The sequence below is a fragment of the Dermacentor albipictus genome, chromosome 9 (assembly GCF_038994185.2).
Source record: "Dermacentor albipictus isolate Rhodes 1998 colony chromosome 9, USDA_Dalb.pri_finalv2, whole genome shotgun sequence".
NCBI classification, from domain to species: Eukaryota; Metazoa; Arthropoda; class Arachnida; order Ixodida; family Ixodidae; genus Dermacentor; species Dermacentor albipictus.
In genome coordinates this window covers 124,182,151-124,204,555 of record NC_091829.1, presented here as the reverse complement: position 1 = coordinate 124,204,555, position 22,405 = coordinate 124,182,151, and the positions used below count along the sequence as shown (strand labels likewise).

Sequence of the window (22,405 nt, the reverse complement as noted above, 5' to 3'; positions counted from 1 at the left end):
ATACCCACCGATGAACAGTGAATGCCACTTGCGCAGTGCCATCAGGTCATTTTAAAGTCCTATGGCCTTCAGTTAAGATAGCAGAATACCGCAGAATAAATGTGACGTGATGTACTGGTCATTGGAAGTTTGCCAGTATTTCACGTTGCTTGCCAAGAAAAAGCTCCAAGATATTTTTGAAAATAATAAAGGACTTTCCAGTGTGCATTGTCCAATATTTTGAATAAGCTCGATTATTCGGGCTTATTTGCAGTTCCACCACAGCCTCCATAAAGCCAGTGTAAAAAAGGCAACAGGTGTTTAGTTTGCTGAACAACGGTTTATTAACATTTTTGGACCTTCTGCGCAAGTCGCGTCGTGAATATCGTTGCCACAAACGCAATTTCGGAGGTTTCCAGTTTTGCCGAACATTGAATTATGACCCCAATTTGGCCGCTAAGGTTGACTAAATATGAAACTTTATATCCTTGGCTTCCTTTCTACGGAGGCAAGCATTTGACTGCGTGTTTTGAGGCCATGAAGAAAATAGTGTAGCCAGAGTGCAAATATCAGTGAAGATTGCAATTGAATATTTGTGATCAAGAAGCTTCATGAAAGTAGGCAGGTCGTTCGATGGCATGCTACACTGTCAATCCAGTCACCGGACAAAACCAATTTAGAATGTCACATGCACGGCCATTCATCGACGCAGAATCTGGCACAGAATCCAGTGCTAAAATTTATAACAAGCATGTTGAGCAGACTGCACAACCTTATTCACTCCGTGCTGCTTTCCTTCCCAACTGTTCCATCTGATGCCAGTTCATCTGATTTTTATCTGGCCCACATATACACAAATGCGGAACACTTTTACAAAACATTCGTAATGCATTGTATAACACAAAATGATTTACATTTTCTTGTGACCTAATTACAATTATGTCACAAAACACACCCACACGCCAAAGACGCTGACGCTGAAACGGGTAGCTTTGGCTTGGATTGCAGCGCTAAGTGCTAGCCAATGCATGTCTATGGCTGTGTGGTTGCCACTGGACAAGAACACCCTGCTAAATTTGGCAACTTCATTGAAAATTGGTGTTTTCGTGCAGGTTGGCACAGCTCAATGGTTTGGCACAAGTTGGTGCAATTGGCACAGCAGTTCCATCCCTACTTTCAAGATAATGCGCATGCGGAATACGCAGTGCTGGCGAAGTATAGTGTCATTACCCCCTGCGACTGTGCGCACGACAGAAGACAGTGTGCTGCCAACCCATGCCTCCTGCTTTCCTCTTCCCTCTTTTGCGCAGATGAGATTGAGCCACAATTGTCAGCTCACCATCACATGCTTTCCCTCACACATACAGCATACAGCGCGTGGGGACGATGTTATTGCTCTTGGACAAGGTGTCTACCAAGTTGACATTTCCAAATTCCCTGATTTTTCCAGGTTTTCCCTGAGCACCTTTGCAAAATTCCCTGAATGAGCCAGAACTTTGTTTTATGTCAAGACAGGCTGACACCATGTTGCCCGATGCTGTCACTTTCTAGTAAGCATGTTGAACAAAAAAAAAGCGACAATCAAATTTGAATAGTATGAAGTAATATCTATTTTATTTAAAAACAAAACAGCAGGAAGGTGTTAGTAAAATGTACAGCGAAAGAAATGGTAAAATCCACTCCAAATCGAGTCGAACATTTTCAAATACGAATGAAAAGGAGATGCATACATAAGCTAATATTTTTGAATACGAGCTACTTCTATCAACTGATAGCAAGTTCATCGGTATGAGGCCTGAACTTTGTGACAACTAAAATTTTCTCTCAGCAGCTGGGAAGTCAACCTCAACTGTCCTGACATACTCTCAGCCCGTACCCAATATTTCAGTGTTCGGTTTCACTGCTTTAAAGAGTTTATTTTGGTTTGGACGAGGGACACCTGCATCTCGGTGTCAGCCAACACTATTTTTTAAGCTCAAGCTCCTTCTAAGAGGCGGCGGCACGCTTCCTTTCCCGGTTATTTCTCAGTGCGTCGGTCCTTTCGGTTCTCATCCTCCTTCTGCCACCCTTTCACCCCATGAATAATTCGAAGCGTCCTCTTGATCAGTTGTGCAGTCAACGTCCTATTTTTCGGACTCACTAGGAGCCGCCAAAACATCCGAAAAATGTGGCTGTCCGAAAAAAAAAAAAAATGAATGCATGCTAAAATTGCCACAAGCACGTCCCAAAAAACTTTTAAAGCCTGTCAGTACACTTATTAGGCATATCGGTGTTCCCACTTTGACATGAGACGGGGGTGCACGCGTGTATAATTAAGGAATACATACTGTGTCCCATGACAATTGCCCCTTCACACGCTTGTTATGCTTCACTGCCTAGCACTACTCTACTGAGGCGAAACTAACTTTCGGTGACTGGCATTACGGAACGCGCTGTGCTTTGCGAGCTTCGAAGCCAATCGCGAGGATTATAAAGGCAGAGTCGGTGCCATTGCTGACAGTGGCAAACCTCATGGCAAGAAGCTTAATAGCGAACGTAGAAGCAGCTAGGCTTAATGTTGCCGCGGTAGTGGCTACGGCTGCCAGCGGATCTGCGTGCGAGAGTGCCGGTTCGAGGCGGCGAGATAATCAAAATGGCGGCGGTGGTGGCTTTGATTAATGCCATTTCAGACCTGCAGTCAGGGCAATATACATTGACTATTGGAGTATGTGGTGGTGTCACAAAGTCGTGCGAATTATCGGGCATGTCCGAAAAATCGGGCATCTGGAAAATGGGTCGTTAGCTACTCTGGCAATACATCGTGCCGATGACACGGCGTCAATGACGATTCTTTGCGATTCCTCTGTTACTAGAGCTAGCATTAACACGACTTTCGTTCCCTTTCATTAAAGTTACAGATAATTTTTCCTGATAGGAGCACAAATTCCCTGAGTTTTCCCCGAGTATTTCCAGACTATTCAAATTCCCTGAGAATTCCCGGTTTTCCCGGTTGGTAGACACCCTGTTGGACTTCATACAGAACTCAGAGGTGATGACAATGGCAGGAATGCACTTGGGGTCCATATAATTGCTGTCTCAATTACGAGGGTTGATCCAGAAATAAGGTTCTGATCAATTTTGGAAATAGACAACATTGTTTATTCTCATAAAAATTAACATCATTGGAAAGATGAAACTTTGCTCTATTTTTCTACATAATAGCCATCTTTTTCTATGTATTATTGTAGACTGTGCTCCAAGTTCTGTATCCCAATGTCGTAAAACTCCACTGCCAACCCGTTGAAGCGTTTCAGCTCTTCTTTAAATTAATCGCCGTTCCGGAAAGCGTTGGCCACTCAAATGTTCCTTTAACTTGGGGAACAAGTGATAATCACTAGACGCAAGATCTGGACTGTACGGTGGGTGGGGCATGACGGTCCATTCAAAGTTTGTCAAAAGTTCCTGGGTTTGACGGGAGACATGAGGCCGGCCATCGTCGTGAAGCAGCGTTACACTGGCTGCCAGTCGTCTTCGCTGGCAGTTCCGGATAGCTCCCCTGAGTTTTCTTAGGGTTGCACAAAAACTGTCCGAGTTGATTGTTGTCCCACGATCCATGAAATCGATCAGCTGTATCCCTTTACGATCCCCAAAAACACTGGCCATGACTTTGCCAGCAGAAGGTGTTTGCTTGAACTCCTTTGCGATTGTTGACTCTGGGTGATGCCACTGTTTGGATTTTTATTTCTTTTCGGGAGTGAAACGAAACACGTTTCGTCTCCCGTAACAATAGAGTCCAACAATCCTTCCTTATCTTCTTGACACTTTTGAAGGAATTGGCGAGGACAGTCAAGGCATTTCTCCTTGTGGTCTGATGTCAACAGCCGTGGTACTATCGAGCACAGCACTTGTGATATCCCAATTTCTAAGTCAAAGCTCTTTCCATTGTACCGTAAGAACTCCCAGAAATCTGAGCAACAAGTTCACGGACGGTGATCCTCCTGTTTTGTAGCACTTCGCGTTGGACGATCTCGATAACTGCCCCCGAAACTGACGATCTTCCACTACACTCTTCATCGTGGACTTCCAACCGGCACTAAACTCCCTGCACCACTTTCAGACGTGATGAACGGACATACACTTGTTGCCATACACCTTTGTCAACTGATGATGAATATCCACAGGTGGAGTCCCTTTGGCGTGCAAAAAGCGAATTACGGAACGAATCTTGCACTTGGCAGGATCAACAATGGGAACCTCCATATCGAACGGCTGTTGAGCCAAGAATGAGCAGCACAGCGAAGCACGGCCAGGGGGAATTGAGAGTGGGAAACAGCTGCGTGTCCTTGAGCAGTGTTCAACCAACTTCAACTTCAACCCCGCACTTTGTGGCAAATTAAAAAATTAAATTATGGAGTTATACATGCCAAAACCATGATCTGATTATGAGGCACCCCGTAGTGGGGGACTCCGGAAATTTGGACCACCTGGGATTCTTTAATGTGCATCTAAATCTAAGTACACGGGTGTTTTTGCATTTCACTCCAATCGAAATGTGGCCGCCATGGCTGGGATTCGATCCCTCAACTGCATTGCAGCAAATATTCTTTTTTGCACCACCCGGACCAAATGACGAACAAAATAAGCGTATTACATGAAAAAAAAACGCAAGCTCAAGTTGTCTCAATCAGCCCTGAATAGCTCTTCCACAGAAATAGAATTATCATCCATAGATCATCCAGAGGAAACATGAGGAAGGCGGTAGATGGAAATTCAAGACAATGAGCAAAACAAGAACCTTGCTTTCACCTTGTTCTCATTTTGCTCATCATCCATAGATTATGCGATTAAGTGATAGCTGTGTGGTGCAGTGGTTTCATTTGACCTTTTCACTCTTTTTTTTCTTGTGCGCGTGTTAATTTATTTTTCTCGTGTATCTGTGCTCTGTTAAAGTGTCCAGTTCATTTCATTTGTCATGCACGTGTGTGAACTGCAAGACCGTTTCCGGAATAAGCAGTGCATCCGTACTGTTGCTCACCTTCGCCATGCATGTAAAATGTAATACTCAGTGGTGATCCAGCCAGTTTAAGATTTGGATCAATTTTGGGAACAGGAAAAATATCGTTCTGGAGCAGTTTAGGAGCAGCTACACAAGCATTTTGCAGCAGTTTTGGAGAAGAAAAAGATTGTACTTTTGGAACACTTGACATAATCTGTAGCTATTTGGCGAAGCTTGTTGTTACTGTGCAATCAGTGAGTGCTGCTCAACAGTGTAGCAAGATACAAGGCCAACAGCGACATAAAATTACAAATGTGCTAGAACAATTTGCGCCTACAGGCACAAGACAAAAAGTGACGGCAAATGTCTAATGTGTATTCCAAATGATCTATGTGCTTTGATATACTTTACCACAATAGACGAAATGTGTATTATGCCCAATAACAATGCGTCTAACAACGATGCCAAGATGAAATGCCTCTGTGCAGTGTGCTGCAAGGATGGCGATGGCGGTAGAGAACAATGTTCATGCCATCCCGTACACTCGCTTTTGTTGTGAGGCAGTTTGTTAGCTTCCCGTGTGTCGTGTGGCCTCTGAATAGATGCCAGTCGATTCAGCGTAAATCCCGTTACTTCTGTCCCCAATACGCGAGCGACCTTTCAAAGCACTACCGATAAGGCCGAACGGCCAAGGCAATGTGCCGTGGCAATAACGGCTGTTGGCTGACGCGACTAGAAAGCTTGCCACTAATATGTTCATATGAGTGGCCAACCAGCAATCGGTTCTGAGATCATGCATAGGCGTTCTTGACAACCGTCGAAGCTGGTAACTACAGCAATCATACATAGAAGTTTGCAGATCAACAATAAGTTTCGAACTGCACGTGCAAACGTATGAATCCGCGTGCTACGTGAACACACGTATGGGATACGATCTGCGGTACGATCTGCGTGCCTTCCAGTGGTCAATATACCTTCGCACATGGGCGCTGCTTTTGCCGCTGTTCCCTTTGTTGGGTATAGAAATTGTTTCGAGTGGAGTTGATGACCCGAACGACCCTTGCACCAAGACAGGCATGCCACATAATCAGATTGTTGTTTCGCCGCATAAAAACTCCAGAATTGTCTTTTGTTCTAAAACTCAATTGAGCACCCTGGTAAGGCTGTGTGCAATGCATCAACCCCAGCCAAGTATTTCACCAAATATGCGAAAAATAGAGCAGTTGATAATCAACTTGCGACTTGATTTATTTGAATGTTCACAAATCTGTTCACAAAGTCCACAAAAATGAATCCATGCTTTTTACTGTCCCCAAGGGCTCAAATCTCCTGAAATGGCTCTGAATGCCTGCCAGTACATTAAGCGTATCGGTGTTTGTAATGTTACAAGAGTGGGTGTGTGCACGCATGAGAGGGTGCGCGCAGGCACAGTATGTAAGGAATGCATACTGTGCCCCGTTACAAGTGCCCCTTTCCACTTTTGGTATGCTTCAACGCAACAATGCTTCCCCCATGCTTCACCATGTAACAATTCTGTACTGAGAAGACGCTGAATTTCGGAAAACAAAACTGTTCAATGCGTCATGCTTTCCGAGCTTCGAAGCCACTGGCGAGAATTACGAAGAGTCGGTGCCATTGGTAACAGGAGTGGCACTGGCCGGCGGGACCTCCCTTCCCCCCTCCACTGAAATAAATTTCTGGTTATGCCACTGAGTGGCCTGTTGTACTAAGCATAAGCAAAAGGATAGAAAGTTGGGCGAGTTGGTACGGTAACATGATCTTGGATTGTAGCGCGAAGTTTATCAGGCGAAACATTTCACCGCCTAACAAATGTTATCGCACAGCGCAGGATGCGCCCGTATGCATCGGAAGTTTCTGGAATGTTATCAATGCTTCCATCCGCTGTCTGTGACCGAACCTTGTGTAATCTGATCACATGTGTGCACGACATGAATAATGTAAAACTTTGCGGAAGGCACGCGGGTCCCAACAATTACGCTGGAACATTCGACGACTGATGTGTAAAGGCTGACGCGCTTGACCCGCTGATCAGATTTTCGCCAATTGCCGTCTGTGTTCGCCGCTGTCGCCGTTCTTTCATTGTAGTCTGTTTTTGAGGGCACAAGTTTGCCCAATAAAATGCTAGTTTCGTCTTTCTCAGTATTGCTACTGTGTTCTTCATACATCACTACCACCTGACATCTGGTGGAGGTGCTTTACGCTTATGTATCGGATGCCCCTGACAAGCCGTAATCCAAGCCCGGACCGCAAGAACACCAACGTCGTCCCGGAACATCGAGCAAGCTGCCGGCTACAGCAACTGCCCCCAGAACACGGTCTTCTACCAGATACAACCAAGAAGACAGTCCAAGAAGACATCCCCAATGGCAGCCGCAGCGGCCCCAATAATTCTGCAGCAGCCCAGGGAACCACCGAAAATCTGCGGTTCCATATTTGAGGACTCGGAAAGCTGGCTGGAGACTTACGAGAGCGTCGCTATGTTTAACAGATGGGACAGCAACGACAAGCTGCGGCATGTCTATTTCGCATTGGAGGACGCCGCCAGGACGTGGTTCGAGAATCGAGAAGCCACCTTGACGACGTGGGACCTGTTTCAAAGTGGTTTCCTGCAAACATTTACAAGCATCGTGCGAAAATAGCGAGCCCAAGCTCTACTGGAGACCAGAGCGCAGCTGCCGAATGAGACGATCGCAATATTCAAGGGAGGAAATGCGCTGTCTGTTCCGCCATGCCGACCCGGAAATGTCCGAAGAGAAGAAAGTCCGTCTACTGATGTGTGGTGTAAAGGAGGAACTTTTCACCGGAATGGTAAGAAGCTCACCGAAGACCTAAACAAGTTTCTCCATGAGGCGACGAGCATCGAGAAGAGACTGGAAATGTGGAACCGGGAATTCGACCGCGGCACCAAATCAACAAACTATGCCGGAGTTCAATCGCTGGCCGCAGATGACCTGCAGGAGACTATCAAGGCAGTCATACGAGAGGAGCTTCAGAAGATCTTCCCTTCAGTGCAACCTCAAGTGGCCTCAATCGGCGAAATTGTCAAAGAAAAAGTCCAGCGATCGCTTGGAGTTCCTGAGGTGAAACCACAATCATCGAAGCCCCAGCCAGAAGCAATGACCTACGCCGCCGTCGCTCGCCGTCAAAGACCCCCTCCACGACCGCACCAGGGCTCTGTAACGCTGCAATTCCGTCGACCGCTGCCGCCAGCACGCCCACCCGTCACCCAGCGCAGCTACCCGGGGAAGACAGACGTATGGCGCGCTCCTGACCACCGCCCGCTATGCTACCACTGCGGAGAAGCAGGTCATGTCTACTGACAATGCCCATATCGGGAGATGGAACTGCGAGGGTTCGCCATCAACGCTCCGCACCCGCAGCAAGGTGAACGCCCTCGCGATATCGCCGACTACCTTGCCGCTACTCAATGGAGTTATCGAAGACTGTCCCGTTCGCCATCACCAGGCCGCTACTTGTCGCCGCAGCGCCGACCATACACTGGCCCAGCCCGGGGCCAGTCTGCGAGCCCATATCCGGAAAACAAAAAGCAGCAACCGATGGAGGTGCAGTTGCTGTTCGTCGAACTGACGATGATCCTCCGCCGCTGACGAAGACGCCGAAGAGACCATCTCGACGACATAATAATGACACGCCGCCGTCCCGGCGAAGTTTGGAAGCAAAGAATATGCCACCGAAAGACGACCTGACAACGCCATGTACCAGCCACAGGTCAACGCGATGCAGCCGTGATCCGACGCTAAGACCTAACTGTAACGCAAGACAAAGAACCACCGACCTCGACATGCTTCTCAACGGCCACGCAGTCACTGCCTTAGTAGACACAGGAGCCGATTACTCCATCATGAGTGAACCCATCACCGCCCAGTTGAAGAAAGTTAAGACTGCATGGGAAGGCCCTCAAATTAGGACCGCTGCAGGACACCTCATCATGCTGACTGAAATCTGCACGGCAAGAATTACCATTCATGACTGGACTTACCTTGCCACCTTCGTTGTCCTCCAACAGTGTTCACGAGACGTCATTCTCGGCATGAACTTCCTGAACCAACATAGCGCAATCATCGACCTGAAGTCGAAGTCGATAACACTGTCGGAAGATCGTGCTATACCGCCGGAGAGCTCTCGTAGTCACCACGCCTTAAGCGTGCTCGAAAGTCAAGTCAGCATCCCGCCGCGCTCAAGCATTGTCATTTCTGTCGGCACCGAAACACCTGCCGATGTAGAAGGCGTCATCGAGGTGACCAATGTCTATTGCTAGACCATGAAATTTGCACCGCAAGAGGGATCTCTCGACTGCAAAGAGGAAAAACTAAAGTGTTGCTGACAAACTTCAGCCTGGAGTTCAAGCACATCAACAAGGGCACGACGATCGCATACATCAAGGAAATTCTGGAACCCAGTAATGCGTTTGTCCTCTCGGATTTTGCCGCATCTGCCCCAACGACTATAGTTCCCGAACCAGACTTCGACATAAATCCAAGTCTCCCCATGATTAAGCAGCAACAGCTCAGAAGTCTGCTCCGACAATACAAAGGCTTCTTTTCGACGTCATCGAGGATTCGACAAACACCAGTGGCAAAGCATCGTATAATAACTGAAGAGTGCGCTTCACCACTCCTCCAGAGCCCTTACCAAGTTTCGATGCAGGAACGTGAAGCTATAAGAGAACAAGTAGACGAAATGCTGCACGACGACATCATCCAGCTGTCGAAAAGCCCGTGGGCATCTCTTGTAGTCTTGGTGAAGCAAAAGGACGGAACCCTACATTTCTGCGTTGATTATCGTCGTCGGAACAAGATCACAAAGAAGGACGTGTACCCCCTTCCAGGGATAGACGATGCATTAGATCGGCTCTGCAACGCAAAATACTCCTCGTCAATGGATCTCACGTCTGGCTACTGGCAAATGGAAGTCGACGAGAGAAATCGCGAAAAGACCGCCTTTATCACGCCAGACGGCCTCTACAAGTTCAAGGCCATGCCATTTAGACTGTGCTCGGTGCCTGCAACGTTCCAGTGCGTGATGGACACGGTGTTAGCAGGATTGAAGTGGCAGACCTGCCTTGTTTACTTGGATGACGTCGTCGTCTTCGCCGGAAATTTCGACAATCATCTTCGGTGGCTTGCGACAGTACTAGAGGCCATCAAGTCATCAGGGCTCACTCTGAAGCCAGAGAAGTGCTGCTTCACTTACGGCGAGCTTCTGTTTCTAGGCCACGTCATCAGCAAATCTGGAGTCCACCCCGACCCGCAGAAGACTGCTGCCATCGCAAAGTTCCCACAGCCCTTTGACAAGAAGGCAGTGCGTCAATTCCTTGGCATGTGTGCCTACTACAGGCGATTTGTCAAGGAGTTTTCACGCATTGCTGAGCCGCTGACACATCTAATTAAATGTTTGTCGAGTTCAAGTGGGAAACGCCGCAACATGACTGAAGAACTCAAACAACGCATGTAGTCGCCTCCAGTACTTGCACACTTCAACGAGGACGCCGATACCAAAATCCGCACTGATGCCAGTAGCCTAGGCCTGGGTGCCGTCCTAGTCCAGAGAAAAGACGGACTTGAACGTGCGATAGCTTATGCTAGCCAGTCGTTGTCAAAAGCGGAAGGCAATTATTCTACAACCGAAAAGGAATGCCTCGTCATCGTTTGGGCTACAGCGAAATTTCGCCCTTGCCTATATGGTAGGCCATTCAATGTCGTCAGTGACCATCACGCCTTGTGTTGGCTAGCGAACTTAAAGGACCCTTCAGAATGGCTGGCGCGGTGGAGCCTAAGACTAAGATGCTCGATATTCGGTCTGCTTCGCGGCACCGCCATTCTCCCCATAGACTGTAATGTATAACTGCCGAAAGTTCGGACACCTTGCAACCTCTTGTCCGATTTTTCGGACACTCCTGAGCCAACTTGATCGAGAGCACCACGCTGGATGATTGGTGCATTTTCCGGTGCATTTTCTCTGACCGGTGCATGGTTGGAATCACTGATTGCCATTTTTGTTTTGACCGGAGCCTCCTTGTTGATGATGATTGGAGTTTAATGGCGCAAGGGCATCTAAGGCCAAAGAGCGCCAGGACATATGTTTTTGTTTAGTAAAATTGTGGGTTTGGTGCTGTGACTTAAAATGGAGGCTGTATAGAGGCCTACACGTAAGAGAAATCTATAAATACTGGTGGATGAATTCTAAAATTATAGGTTATAGGGACACATGGTAAATTGTTGCGGATTGCCCGAGTCCCTTGCTGTACAATTCTTGCCTACGCAAGAAGTGCGAGAGCTCGGACATACTTATGTGCATCAGACTATACTTCACCTGTGAGGCACAGTCTGATGGTTAGCATGGAATGAGATGATATCTAGAAAGTTAGCTTGAGCAAGATAATTAAGCACTCTTTTAAAGTTAAAAAGTGCATCTTCTGATAAGAACATCGAGGGATGGGGTGGTATATGGTGTGTGTAGAGTTCCTTAAAATGAGCTAATCGCTCTCGGTGAAGTTCGGGACATTGAATGAGGATATGTAGGACGGTTAAGATCTCACCGCAGCGTGTGCACGTCGGGGGGTCAGTTGCAGTCAATAGGTGTTTGTGTGTGCCATAAGTGTGTCCTATTCTGAGTCGTGCTAGGGTGACTTCCGTGTGCCTATCAAGCTTCAATCGGAAAGGTTTGCTTAATCGCGGTTTAAGCAGATGCAGCTTATTTTCCACTTGCTTGTCCCACTCAGCTTGCCAATGGTCATGAAGCACCTTTCGTACAGCAGGTTTCATATCTACACCAGGTACCCAGCTTACATCAATAATATCCCGATGAGCCGCTTGTCCAGCATTCTTGTCTGCCATTTCATTGCCTGCAATCCCAGAGTGTCCTGGCACCCAGCATACAACAAGAGCTAGGTTTTGTTTATATGCTAGGTGAATGTGTTTAATGAGCATGTTTATTACAGGGTTTCGGCTTGTTTTGCCACAGGACAGGGCTGTGACAACACTTAAGGAATCTGTGTATATTATGGACTTTTGTATCTTGTGCTGCACTATGTATTCAACAGTGATCAGGATACCGTACGCTTCGGCTGTAAAAATGCTGCTATGGTTATGTAAGGTTTTAGCGTTGGAGAAGTTTGGGCCATGGGCTGCACATGATACTGAAGTTGCCGACTTCGAAGCATCAGTGAAAAATGCCGTTGATCTATACTTGTCTTCAAGGGCCAAGAAATGTTGCTGGATGAGGGCACTTGGACAACTCTTTTTGTTCAGTTCTCTGAAGGACAAGTCACAGGTAACTGTACATTGTTCCCAGGGTGGAATAGGTTCAGCATTGTCGCTTTCCTGTAGATCTGTGAAAAGTACTCCGAGTTCTTCCGCAACAGATATTACTGCCAACGGGAACGGTGGGGCGTGTGAAGGCCTGTTTAAGTACAACTGGTTTGTGGATTGATCACTTATGAGTGCTTTGCATGGGTGGTGTTTTAATGACATGATTCTTATTGCATAGGTGACTCCCAGATATGTACGTTGATAATGCAGCGGCCACTGATCCGATTCTGCGTATAGACTTTGGACGGGGCTCGTCCTAAAGGCACCAAGAGCTAGGCGGATACCTAAGTGATAGACAGGATCGAGTTGCTTAAGTGTTGTGTTTGAAGCAGACTGGTAAACAATACATCCGTAGTCTATGCGTGACAACACAAGGCTTTTAAAAAGAGATAGGAGGCAATACCTATCTGTTCCCCACGACTGATGGGATAAAATCTTTAAAAGGTTCATGGTTTTAAGACATTTCAGCTTCAACTGTTTTATGTGCTGCGTGAAGGTTAGCTTACTATCGAATGTTATACCAAGAAATTTTTGTTCTTTTTTATTTACCAGGTTTCTCCCATGCATCGTAATGCAAGGGTCAGGAGATACCCCTCTACGTCTGGAAAACAGAACACAGGAAGTCTTTTCTGCATTGAATGTAAACCCGTTTTCGTCTGCCCATTTCATGAGGCGGTTAACACTCAACTGTATCTGGCATTCACATATGGACAGGTTGCAAGATTTAAAGCTGATTTGGATGTCGTCCACATAGACAGAATAAGACACCATTGATGGTATAACAGAGCGGAGAGAGTTCATTTTGATTATAAAAAGTGTGCAACTTAGCACTCCTCCCTGTGGTACACCATTTTCTTGAATAAAAGTGCGCGATAGTACATTGCCAATTCTAACGCGGAACTTTCTTTCAGATAAGTAATTTTGCAGAATATTTAGCATACTACCACAAATTCCATAGGAAGAGAGGTCTTGCAGAATACCATATCGCCAGGCAGTATCATATGCCTTCTCAAGATCAAAGAATACAGACAGACAGTATTGGCTATGTACAAATGCATCACGTATATATGATTCAAGGAGAACTAGATTATCGGTAGTAGACCTCGCTCTTCGGAAGCCAGATTGGCGAGGGTCCAGTATACCATTATATTCCAAAAAGAAGACAAGGCGTCGGTTAATCATCTTTTCAAATACTTTGAGTAAGCAGCTAGTGAGTGCAATTGGTCTGTAACTGTTAACTAAGGAAGGGTCTTTGCCATGTTTGAGTATTGGTAGAACTATTGCTTCTTTCCAAGATGAAGGTATATGACCAGTAGCAAATATCTTATTGTAAAGGCCTAAAAGGCAGTTTAGGGTCTCATAAGGCAGATTGTTGATTATTTCATAAGTTATTGCGTCAGAACCTGGAGCCGAGCTACCACAAGAGCCTAGGGCAAGTTTGAGTTCATGGAACGTTAATGGTCTATTGTACCCTTCTGATGACTTTTTTGGACGCAGAGGAATATTTTCAGGTATTCTTTTATGGTTTAAGAAATTTTCGGAATAATTTTCTGAACTTGATACTCTCTGAAAGTGCTCGCCAAGAGTGTTTGCTTGATCTTCTACTGAACCACCAGAACCAGTGACGAGAGGAAAAGGATTTGGACGTTGTCCTTTCAGTTTGCGTACTCTGTTATATACTTTGCTAACATCCGTGTATGAGTTTATTGAGGATATGTAGCACGTCCAGCTTTCTCTTTTGGATATTCGGCGGATACGGCGTCCATTTGCTTTGCAGCGCTTAAATTCTATTAGATTTTCTGTGGTTGGGTAGCGTGAAAGTTTACTCCACGCTTTGTTCTGACGTTTCTTAGCAGTTTCGCAGTCCTTGTTCCACCACGGTTTTGCATTTACTCTATCTGTGCAGGATTGAGGTATGCAGTTTCGAGCGGAACAGAGGATGTGTTCAGTGATGTAGCTAGCCAGTTCTTCTACACCGAAATGGTCCACTTCTTCTAGGCACAGTTTACTTATGTTTCTAAATTTTGACCAGTCTGCTGAATGAAGTCTCCATTTTGGGGGGTAAGCTGGTCCATCGTGCCAGTTTGTTGTTTCTAGGAGTGTCGGGAAATGATCGCTCCCATATGGATTAGTGACAACTCTCCATACCAGGTGTGGGAGAAGTGATGCTGACCCTATGGCTAAATCTATACATGAATACGTGTTGTGTGTAGGACTGTAGAAAGTTGGCTCTGTCTTGTTAAAGAGACAGGCTCCAGAAGAAAGAAGGAAGTTCTCTATTGCCCGTCCTCTCGCATCACATCTTGAATCACCCCAAAATGGGCTGTGAGCATTAAAATCTCCAATTACTATATAGGGTTCAGGAAGCTGGTCAATCAGCTTTTCAAATTCTGCAATGCCTAACCGCTCATCAGGCGATATATATAGGGAGCAAATCGTTATAAGATGATTGAACAATATAGCCCGAACAGCCACTGCTTCAAATGTACTCTGGAGTGATACATGCTGGCATGCTACTGACTTTTGGGCTATGATTGCCACACCACCTGAAGAAGAATTGCCATTATTTCTATCTTTACGGAAAATTATGTACTGTTTTAAAAAGTTCTGGTGTGTAGACTTTAAATGTGTTTCTTGAACACAGAACAGTCGTGGCTGGTATTCCTCTAGTAGATCTTTGACATCATCTAGATTGCGAAGGAGGCCCCTGGCATTCCACTGAATTATTTGTGTAGCCATTTTGAGGAAGATTTTTGTTGACTGTGTTCAAGAGCACGTGGTAAAGATAGATGGATATGTATACAAGAGCGGTAACCGTTTAGGTTACCGGTCCCTTTCTTTGTGCAGTTATAGGTATTTTATCTCTTTTAGCGCGCTCTTGGGAGCGCTGATCTTTCGGCGTCGATGACGCCAAGGATTTCTGATCGACCTCCATAACCTTCTCGGAGGCGCTGGAGGATCGTGAATTAGGCGCTGAAACTCGCGTCCCAGGCCGTGGAGTTCGGTTTAGCTTTGGAGCCTGCGGAACCGAAGTCTGCAGGCCCACCTTCGATGTTGATGGAGCAGCATCTGCTGCTGCCACCAGGGGGGCAGGCGGAGTGATTACCGGGCCACTGTCAGTGACCGCGGTAGACTCCCGAGGGATTTGTGACGCTGCCCCCCGTCGCGCCACCTCGGAAAAGCTCGTGTGATTCAAGTACGACAGACGTTTTCTTGCTTCGTGAAATGTTATATTTTCTTTGACCTTCAATGCAATGATTTCTTTCTCTTTCTTCCATTTAGGGCATGTTCTAGAGTAGGCTGGATGGCTTCCATCACAGTTCACACAATGTGGAGATGAGTCGCAAGTGTCTGTTGGGTGATCGTTCGAGCTGCATTTTGCGCAGGTCTGCCTTCCTCGGCACGTCTGGGATCCATGCCCATACCTCTGGCACTTAAAGCACCGTCGAGGATTTGGGATGTACGGCCTAACACGTACTTTGATATAGCCTGCATCCAATGTGCTAGGCAGTAGACTGGTACCAAAGGTTAATACTATGTGCTTTGTTGGAAGTTGTTCATTGTTCCTCCGGATTTGGATTCTTTCTACTTTGATCACATTTTGGTCCTGGAAACCTTCAAGCAGCTCATCGTTACTAAGGTCTAAGAAGTCGTCTTCAGAGATTACTCCACGGCTCGTGTTCATGGTTCGATGTGCCGACACAGTAACTGCTACATCGCCAATGCATTTCAAGTCATTAATTTTATCATGTTGTGTTTTATCCTTCAATTCAAGGAGCAGGTCTCCATTCGACATCTTTGTAGCTTTGTAGCCAGATCCTATAGTGTTTGCGAGGCATTTCGCCACCAAGAAGGGGGAGAATTTACGCACGCTCTTGTTGCCTTCGCTGTGGATTACTTGGTATTTAGGGAAGTGTTCTTGATTGTTCTTCAAAAGGAATTGAAACGTTGCATCGGTGCGCCCTCTTTTTAGAGGGCGATCAAGGGAAAGTGGTTTGCTAGAAGCCATATAGAAGTCTTGAGTTCGGCAGCAGCGCCAACCGCCCACCACCGAGCCCAACATGGGGACGGAGCAAGTCTTACGAGTAAGACAAGCCCTCGCCAGTTGTACGGTGCCACTATAACCCAATCTGGAGTACCCAAGGTTGGCCACCCACACAAGGTTAACCCTCGCTGCCAGGAAAGTTGGAAGTAAATAGAAGAGACGAGAAGACAGGAAAGATTGAAAGGAAGAGAAAAAGACGCAGGATGGAGAGGAGGACAGGAAAAGGCAACTACCGATTTCCCCCGGGTGGGTCAGTCCGGGGGTGCCGTCTACGTGAAGCCGAGGCCAAAGGGGTGTGTTGCCGCCGCCGAGGGGCCTTAAAGGTCCAAACACCCGGCATTGGCTCAACCCCCAGGATCCCCTTTTCCCCGGACACGGCTAAGCCGCGCACGGCTACACGCGGGAGGGTCCAACCCTCGTGTGCTCGGGTCCGTGGTGTCGCAACACACCAAACGCCTGCTGACGCAGACGCCCCTGCGGGGGGAGCCTCCTTGTTGTCCCACGAAGTGGCGCTACTGCAAATCTTCGCTCATCATCATCGTTTTTGCCTGGTTCGATAGAGTGGTTCTACAGCAGTTCCGGTTTCAGCTTAGTAAGCCATGTCAAGACAATCCAGCAGCCGATTTGTTTCTTCGCGCACGACACTGCGAGCAGGCCGCGTTTTAATTTGTGCAACTAGAGTCGGCATGATGGTGTTTGCTTTGTGTGCTGTGTCGAGGTTCCGGTGATCCAACGCGCCATACGGAAACATCGCATCAAGTGTCTAATGGCGCCGACAATGCCCGCGCAGACTCCGCTGGGGAATGCCGGCAAGCGGGTGCAGGGATGCCTAAGATTTGTCGCTTTCCAATGTGCTCCCTACTGACATGGAAAATGTTCTGCCGAGACCTGCGCAGTGGTTGCATTGCGATTCCGGACACCGTCTTATTTGACAGTTTCACAGGTTCTGACACCGCTGTACTGACATGTGCAGAACTCGACGACGGCGAGATCATTCGTCAGGTTTGTGTTGCACCGCCGGACGATGACGCACCATGTGCTGCACTGCCGTCGCATGTGGAGCATGTACAAGCAGTGACTGTGCTTTCAGCCGCCTATAGTGGCTGTACGACCTTCTCCGAGATTCAGGCTTATCTGAATGCACGTAAACGGAACAGCGTCCAACAGCGCATTCACGATTTCTTCAAGCTTACTGCCGAGCCCGAATAAGTGCCTGGAAATAAAGGATTTCATTTTTTTTTGCTTAATCTGCTTTTTCGGACACCTGTTTATTCGGACATTTTCACAGTACCCGTGAGGTCCGAATAAACGGTCGGCAACTGTATATCACTGTAACATACAAGTCCGGACGAAAACACTCTGATGCCGATTGCTTATCACGCGCCCCCATTGACTCGCCGCAGCAAGACGACGAGGATGACGACACCTTCCTTGGCATATTAAGCGCGGAAGACTTCGCTGAACAGCAACGAGCAGAACAGGAGCTGAAAAACTTTGTTAAAAATCCTTGTCGGAGCTGAAAAACTTGTCAAACCTTGCAACGGGACCCGTTGCAGTCTTTGACTTTGGGACCCTCGTCTATGTATTGTATCTTTCCAATGCATTGTATTTAAAGAATAATAAATTGAAACTAAGTATTTGGAAGTGCACACCGACGTTGTCCCTAGGGCATTTAGGCGAGGATTCTCTTCGTTCTCGCTTCAAAACAACCTACTCGTAAAGAAGAACTTCTCACCAGTCCGCGCCAACTACCTTCTTGTTGTTCCCTAGGGCTACGTTTACAAGTATCTCACACCCTGCGTGACGATCCGACCGCTGGACACCTCCGATTCTCCCAGACACTATCGAGGATACAGGAAAGGTATTATTGGTCGCGCGTTGACCACCGACGTCACCCGTTATGTAAGAACATGCCGAGACTGTCAGCAATGCAAGAGACCACCGACAAGGCCAGCGGGATTACTACAGCCAATCGAGCCTCCTTGCCGACCGTTTCAGAAGATCGGGAGGGACTTGTTGGAACCCTTTCCGACGTCAACAGGAAATAAGTGGATTGTCGTGGCGACGTACTACACCTCTCCCGCTTCGCTGAAACGAAAACACTGCCGAAAGGTAGCGCAGCCGAAGTGGCGAAATTCTTTGTCGAAAACATCCTGCTGCGACATGGCGCCCTAGAAGTCCTCATCACTGACTGAGGAACGGCCTTTACAGCGGAGCTCACCCAAGCCATTCTGCAATACAGTCAGACAAGGCACAGGAGAACAACTGCCTACCATCCACAGACTAATGGTCTTACGGAGCGCCTGAACAAGACCCTCGCCGACATGCTAGAAATGTACGTCGACGTCGAACACAAGACCTGGGATGCCGTCCTACCGTATGTAACATTCGCTTACAACACGGTGGTGCAAGAAACAACACAGATCACGCCGTTTAAGCTGATTTACGGCAGGAACCCGACGACGACGCTCGACGTCATGCTGCCGCACCTCACTGACAGAGAGAATCTTATGTCGCTACCTATCTCCAGCGCGCTGAAGAAGCCCAACAGCTCGCACACCTACGGATCTAGAACCAGCAGCGCACCGACAGCTGACCCTACAACCTCCGACGCTTCATCGAGTACCAGCCCGGCGACTGTGTTTGGGTTTGGACCCCGGTACGCCGATGAGGACTAAGTGAGAAACTATTGCGACGCTATTTCGGACAATACAAGTTCATTCAACACATTGGTGCACAGGAGTATGTGGTCGTGCCAGACGGCATTTCGCATTCACAGCGGCATCACGCACGACCTGAAGTGGTCCACGTGGTGCGTCTTAAACCATTTTACGGACGCTGACGAACTTCCTTATTTCGTAAGGAAGTTCGTTTGTATTTCGTAAGGAAGTTCGGGTGTTTTTCTTTATTACTTTCATCTGCAGCATAGGGTCAATGCTTTTTAAGAGGGGGGTATTGACAGTGTACTTGTTAATCTTATCGGGGGACACATCTCACCGCCCAACAAATGTTATTGCACAGCACAGGACATGCCTGCATGTATAGGTAGTTTCTGGAATGTTATTGATACTTCCATCCGCTGTCTCTAACTAAACTTTGTGTAATCTGATCGCATGTGTGCGCGACACGAATAATGTAGAACTTTGTGGAAGGCACGTGGGTCCCAGCGATTACTCTGGAACATTCGACGGATGTATAAAAGCCGACGCGCTTGACCCGCTGATCAGATTTTCGCCGATCGCCGACTGTCACCGTTCTTTCATTGTAGCCAGCTTTTGAGGGCACAAGTTCGCCCAATAAAACATTAGTTTCGTCTTTCTCAGTATTGCTACTGTGTTCTTCATACGTCACTACCACGTAACAATATTATTTTTCAAAAATAGACTTTTTCGAGATATTTCGGTTTTCAAGGGCCACATCCCCCCTTAAGTAGAATCTGAAGTGCATTTGTTACTCGAATGAGAATAGCCCAACTTACGCACAGGCGGAAAAACACAGTTCTTGCATAACTGCACTCACAGATGGCCTGGACGCTGCCAATACTGTCATCGGTGGCGTCCGAGACAGGCGAGTCGGCGTCCACCACATCCCCAGACAACATGGCCTCCAGCTGCTCCACGACACCCTGGAAGGTGGGCCGTGCAGAGGGCTCCACCTGGCAGCAGGCCAGTGCGAGACGCAAGAAGGCCGGCGGGCAATCATCCGGGCAAAGTCGGCGCAGTGCCAGCCGGTCCACACCAAAGTCGGCCGTCCGAGGAAGCACGTCGGGGTCTGCCTCCAGTCGCACAATCACCTCACACAGGATGATGCCGTATGAGAAGACGTCTGCACGTTGGTCGTACCTGCACAACAAGGTGGTTGCAAATGGTCACCAGTACCCCAAGATGCTCAGCATTAGCATGTCACTTCCTCAAAGTCCATACCAAGGAAACTGTCATCAGGTTTATTTTCCATGCAATGCACCATATGCTGCTCAGACTTTTTACAAGGTCGAAAAAGAGCCTTCATTTTATCACTAAATAATCCTAGAAATGACTGCTGGGTCACAAGTATCGGCGGCAGTCTGGCCACAATGCAGAACACCATTAAAGAGGTGTCACTATTATGTAGTTAATAGAGCACGTTGTGGGGGTTCCACTCTGCGTGCGGCTAGGGCTGAAGGCGAGCTCCGGATCTGGCCCCACGCAGTCGCTTCGTGGTACTCCCAACCCGTAGCGCGAAAATCGCGGCTACGCCGGGTTCGAACGAATAAGCCAACCAGCGGTGTCAACGGTAATAACGTTTATTGCTATTAGCAATAGCGAACACTCGCAGAGGGACGTCCTCTCAGTAATAGTAGTAAATAGGCTTGCCTCGTTGGCTGGGTGGGTCAGATACGAGATCACTCACAGGATGCGGCAGGTGCTGTCGTCCAGGCGGTCCAGGTGTTGGCGTCCCAAGAGAGAGAGTCTCCCCCGGTGGCGCGCTTTTATGCCTTTTTACCTTTTTGCGAGGGGGAGTCCTCCTCGCCCGCCAGATACGTTTCCCTTTCCTGTGAGCCGCGTTGGGGGGAGAGGGGTACGCGCGTCACCAGAGCGACGGAGAAAGGGAGGGCGCGTAGTGCCTCTCTCCCTTATCTACGCCGGCCCGGCCCGACCCGTCCGCCACGTGTGAACGGGACGCTGCGGGTACGCGGGAGGAAATGGAGGCGGGTGCTCCCCACAACGTTCAAAATGAATGCAGAATTTATCTGTGAAATCCCTTAAACAGGACAACCGCCCCTCAATTGGTTGGTTTTGTATTCAGGTAATGGAAAAAACGTTTCAGTTCTCGGAACCAAATTTTCCACATCACTGTCAAAATGGAACCAAGAATGGAAAAAATTTTGAAAACAGCCATGCTCGTCAACCTCTTTCAAGACCAATCCCCATAAGCATAAAATTGGTGAAAGTTGGCAAAGCTGTGAGGCTTCAGCAAATAGCTTCAGACATGCAGGATTTTTTTTTGACATTCAGATTTCCGACATGCAGAATTTGCTTGAATGTGACATCACTGTCACATGCCACTGAGCATCGGGACTTATCGGAGCAGTGTGCATTAAGGGGAAATCACACTGGGCTGTGATGAGTGTGTGCACATTGTTGTTGATGTTGCAACTTGCCCTGATAACACAGTGGAAAGCCCTATTACAGAAGTTTGCAATGAAGATGAACAAGAGGAGGCATCTCAAGAGGTAGCTACCACAGAAGAAGCTGCTGCAATTCAAGGAGAAGGATTAGCTGTGCAGGCTTCACACATATTTTTTCAGAAAGAACAGATCTGAAATGTTCGTGCAAAGCTTGAGCAAAACGAGAACAAGGTGAACACAGGAGCCAACGTTTTGACAAGTGGACTTGTCTTCTTCAAGGTCACATGTGCTTTTCTCGCCACAGTATATATAGGTGGGGTTCTTCTAAAGGGGACAGGGTGCAAGGCGGGTGGGTGCGGCAACGAGCAAGGGTGTGTTAGCGGCGAGGGTGTCGAATTGAGAATAAAGGAGTGCTGTGCACTGGTCATGGAAAGACAGCATCAGTGCGGAGCTCAGCTGGATCCGGAAGAATGCCGTCTCGCGATACATGGCCTAGAATTGTGATGTTTCAGGCGCCAAAATGACATTTCTTTAAGTTGAGTTGAAGTACCACATCAGTGAGGCATTTCAAAATGTGCTTGAGACGGCTAAGATGAGCGCAGAAATCAGCATAAAAGACTACGTCATCCAGGTAGCATAGACATGGTCTATTTGAGACCGTGTAAAATATTATCCATCATCCTTTCAAAAGTGGGTGTAGCATTGTACAGGACGAAAGGCATCACTGAATTCATATAATCCGCCAGGTGTTACAGATGCTGTTTTAGGTCGATCGGATAGTGCCATAGGGACTTGCCAGTATCAAGAACGTAAATCTGGCGAAGAAAAGAACTCCACTACCTGCTAACAGTCGAGCGCGTCGTCGATGCACAGTAACGGACAAATGTCCCTGCGTGTTATCTAGTTCAGACGGCTGTAGTCGACACAGAACCGAATAGAGCCATCCT

The 22,405-nt window shown here is 47.5% G+C and overlaps 1 protein-coding gene across 1 annotated transcript in view; it reads right to left on the bottom strand.

Moving 5' to 3' along the window:
- Nucleotides 1-22,405, bottom strand: part of cdi (center divider) — a 68,475-nt gene that overhangs the window by 6,631 nt on the left and 39,439 nt on the right. Inside the window, exon 4 of the mRNA XM_065452565.2 lies at nucleotides 19,871-20,193. Coding sequence (XP_065308637.1) covers nucleotides 19,871-20,193 — 323 coding nt within the window. The remainder of the gene's footprint in view (nucleotides 1-19,870; nucleotides 20,194-22,405) is intronic.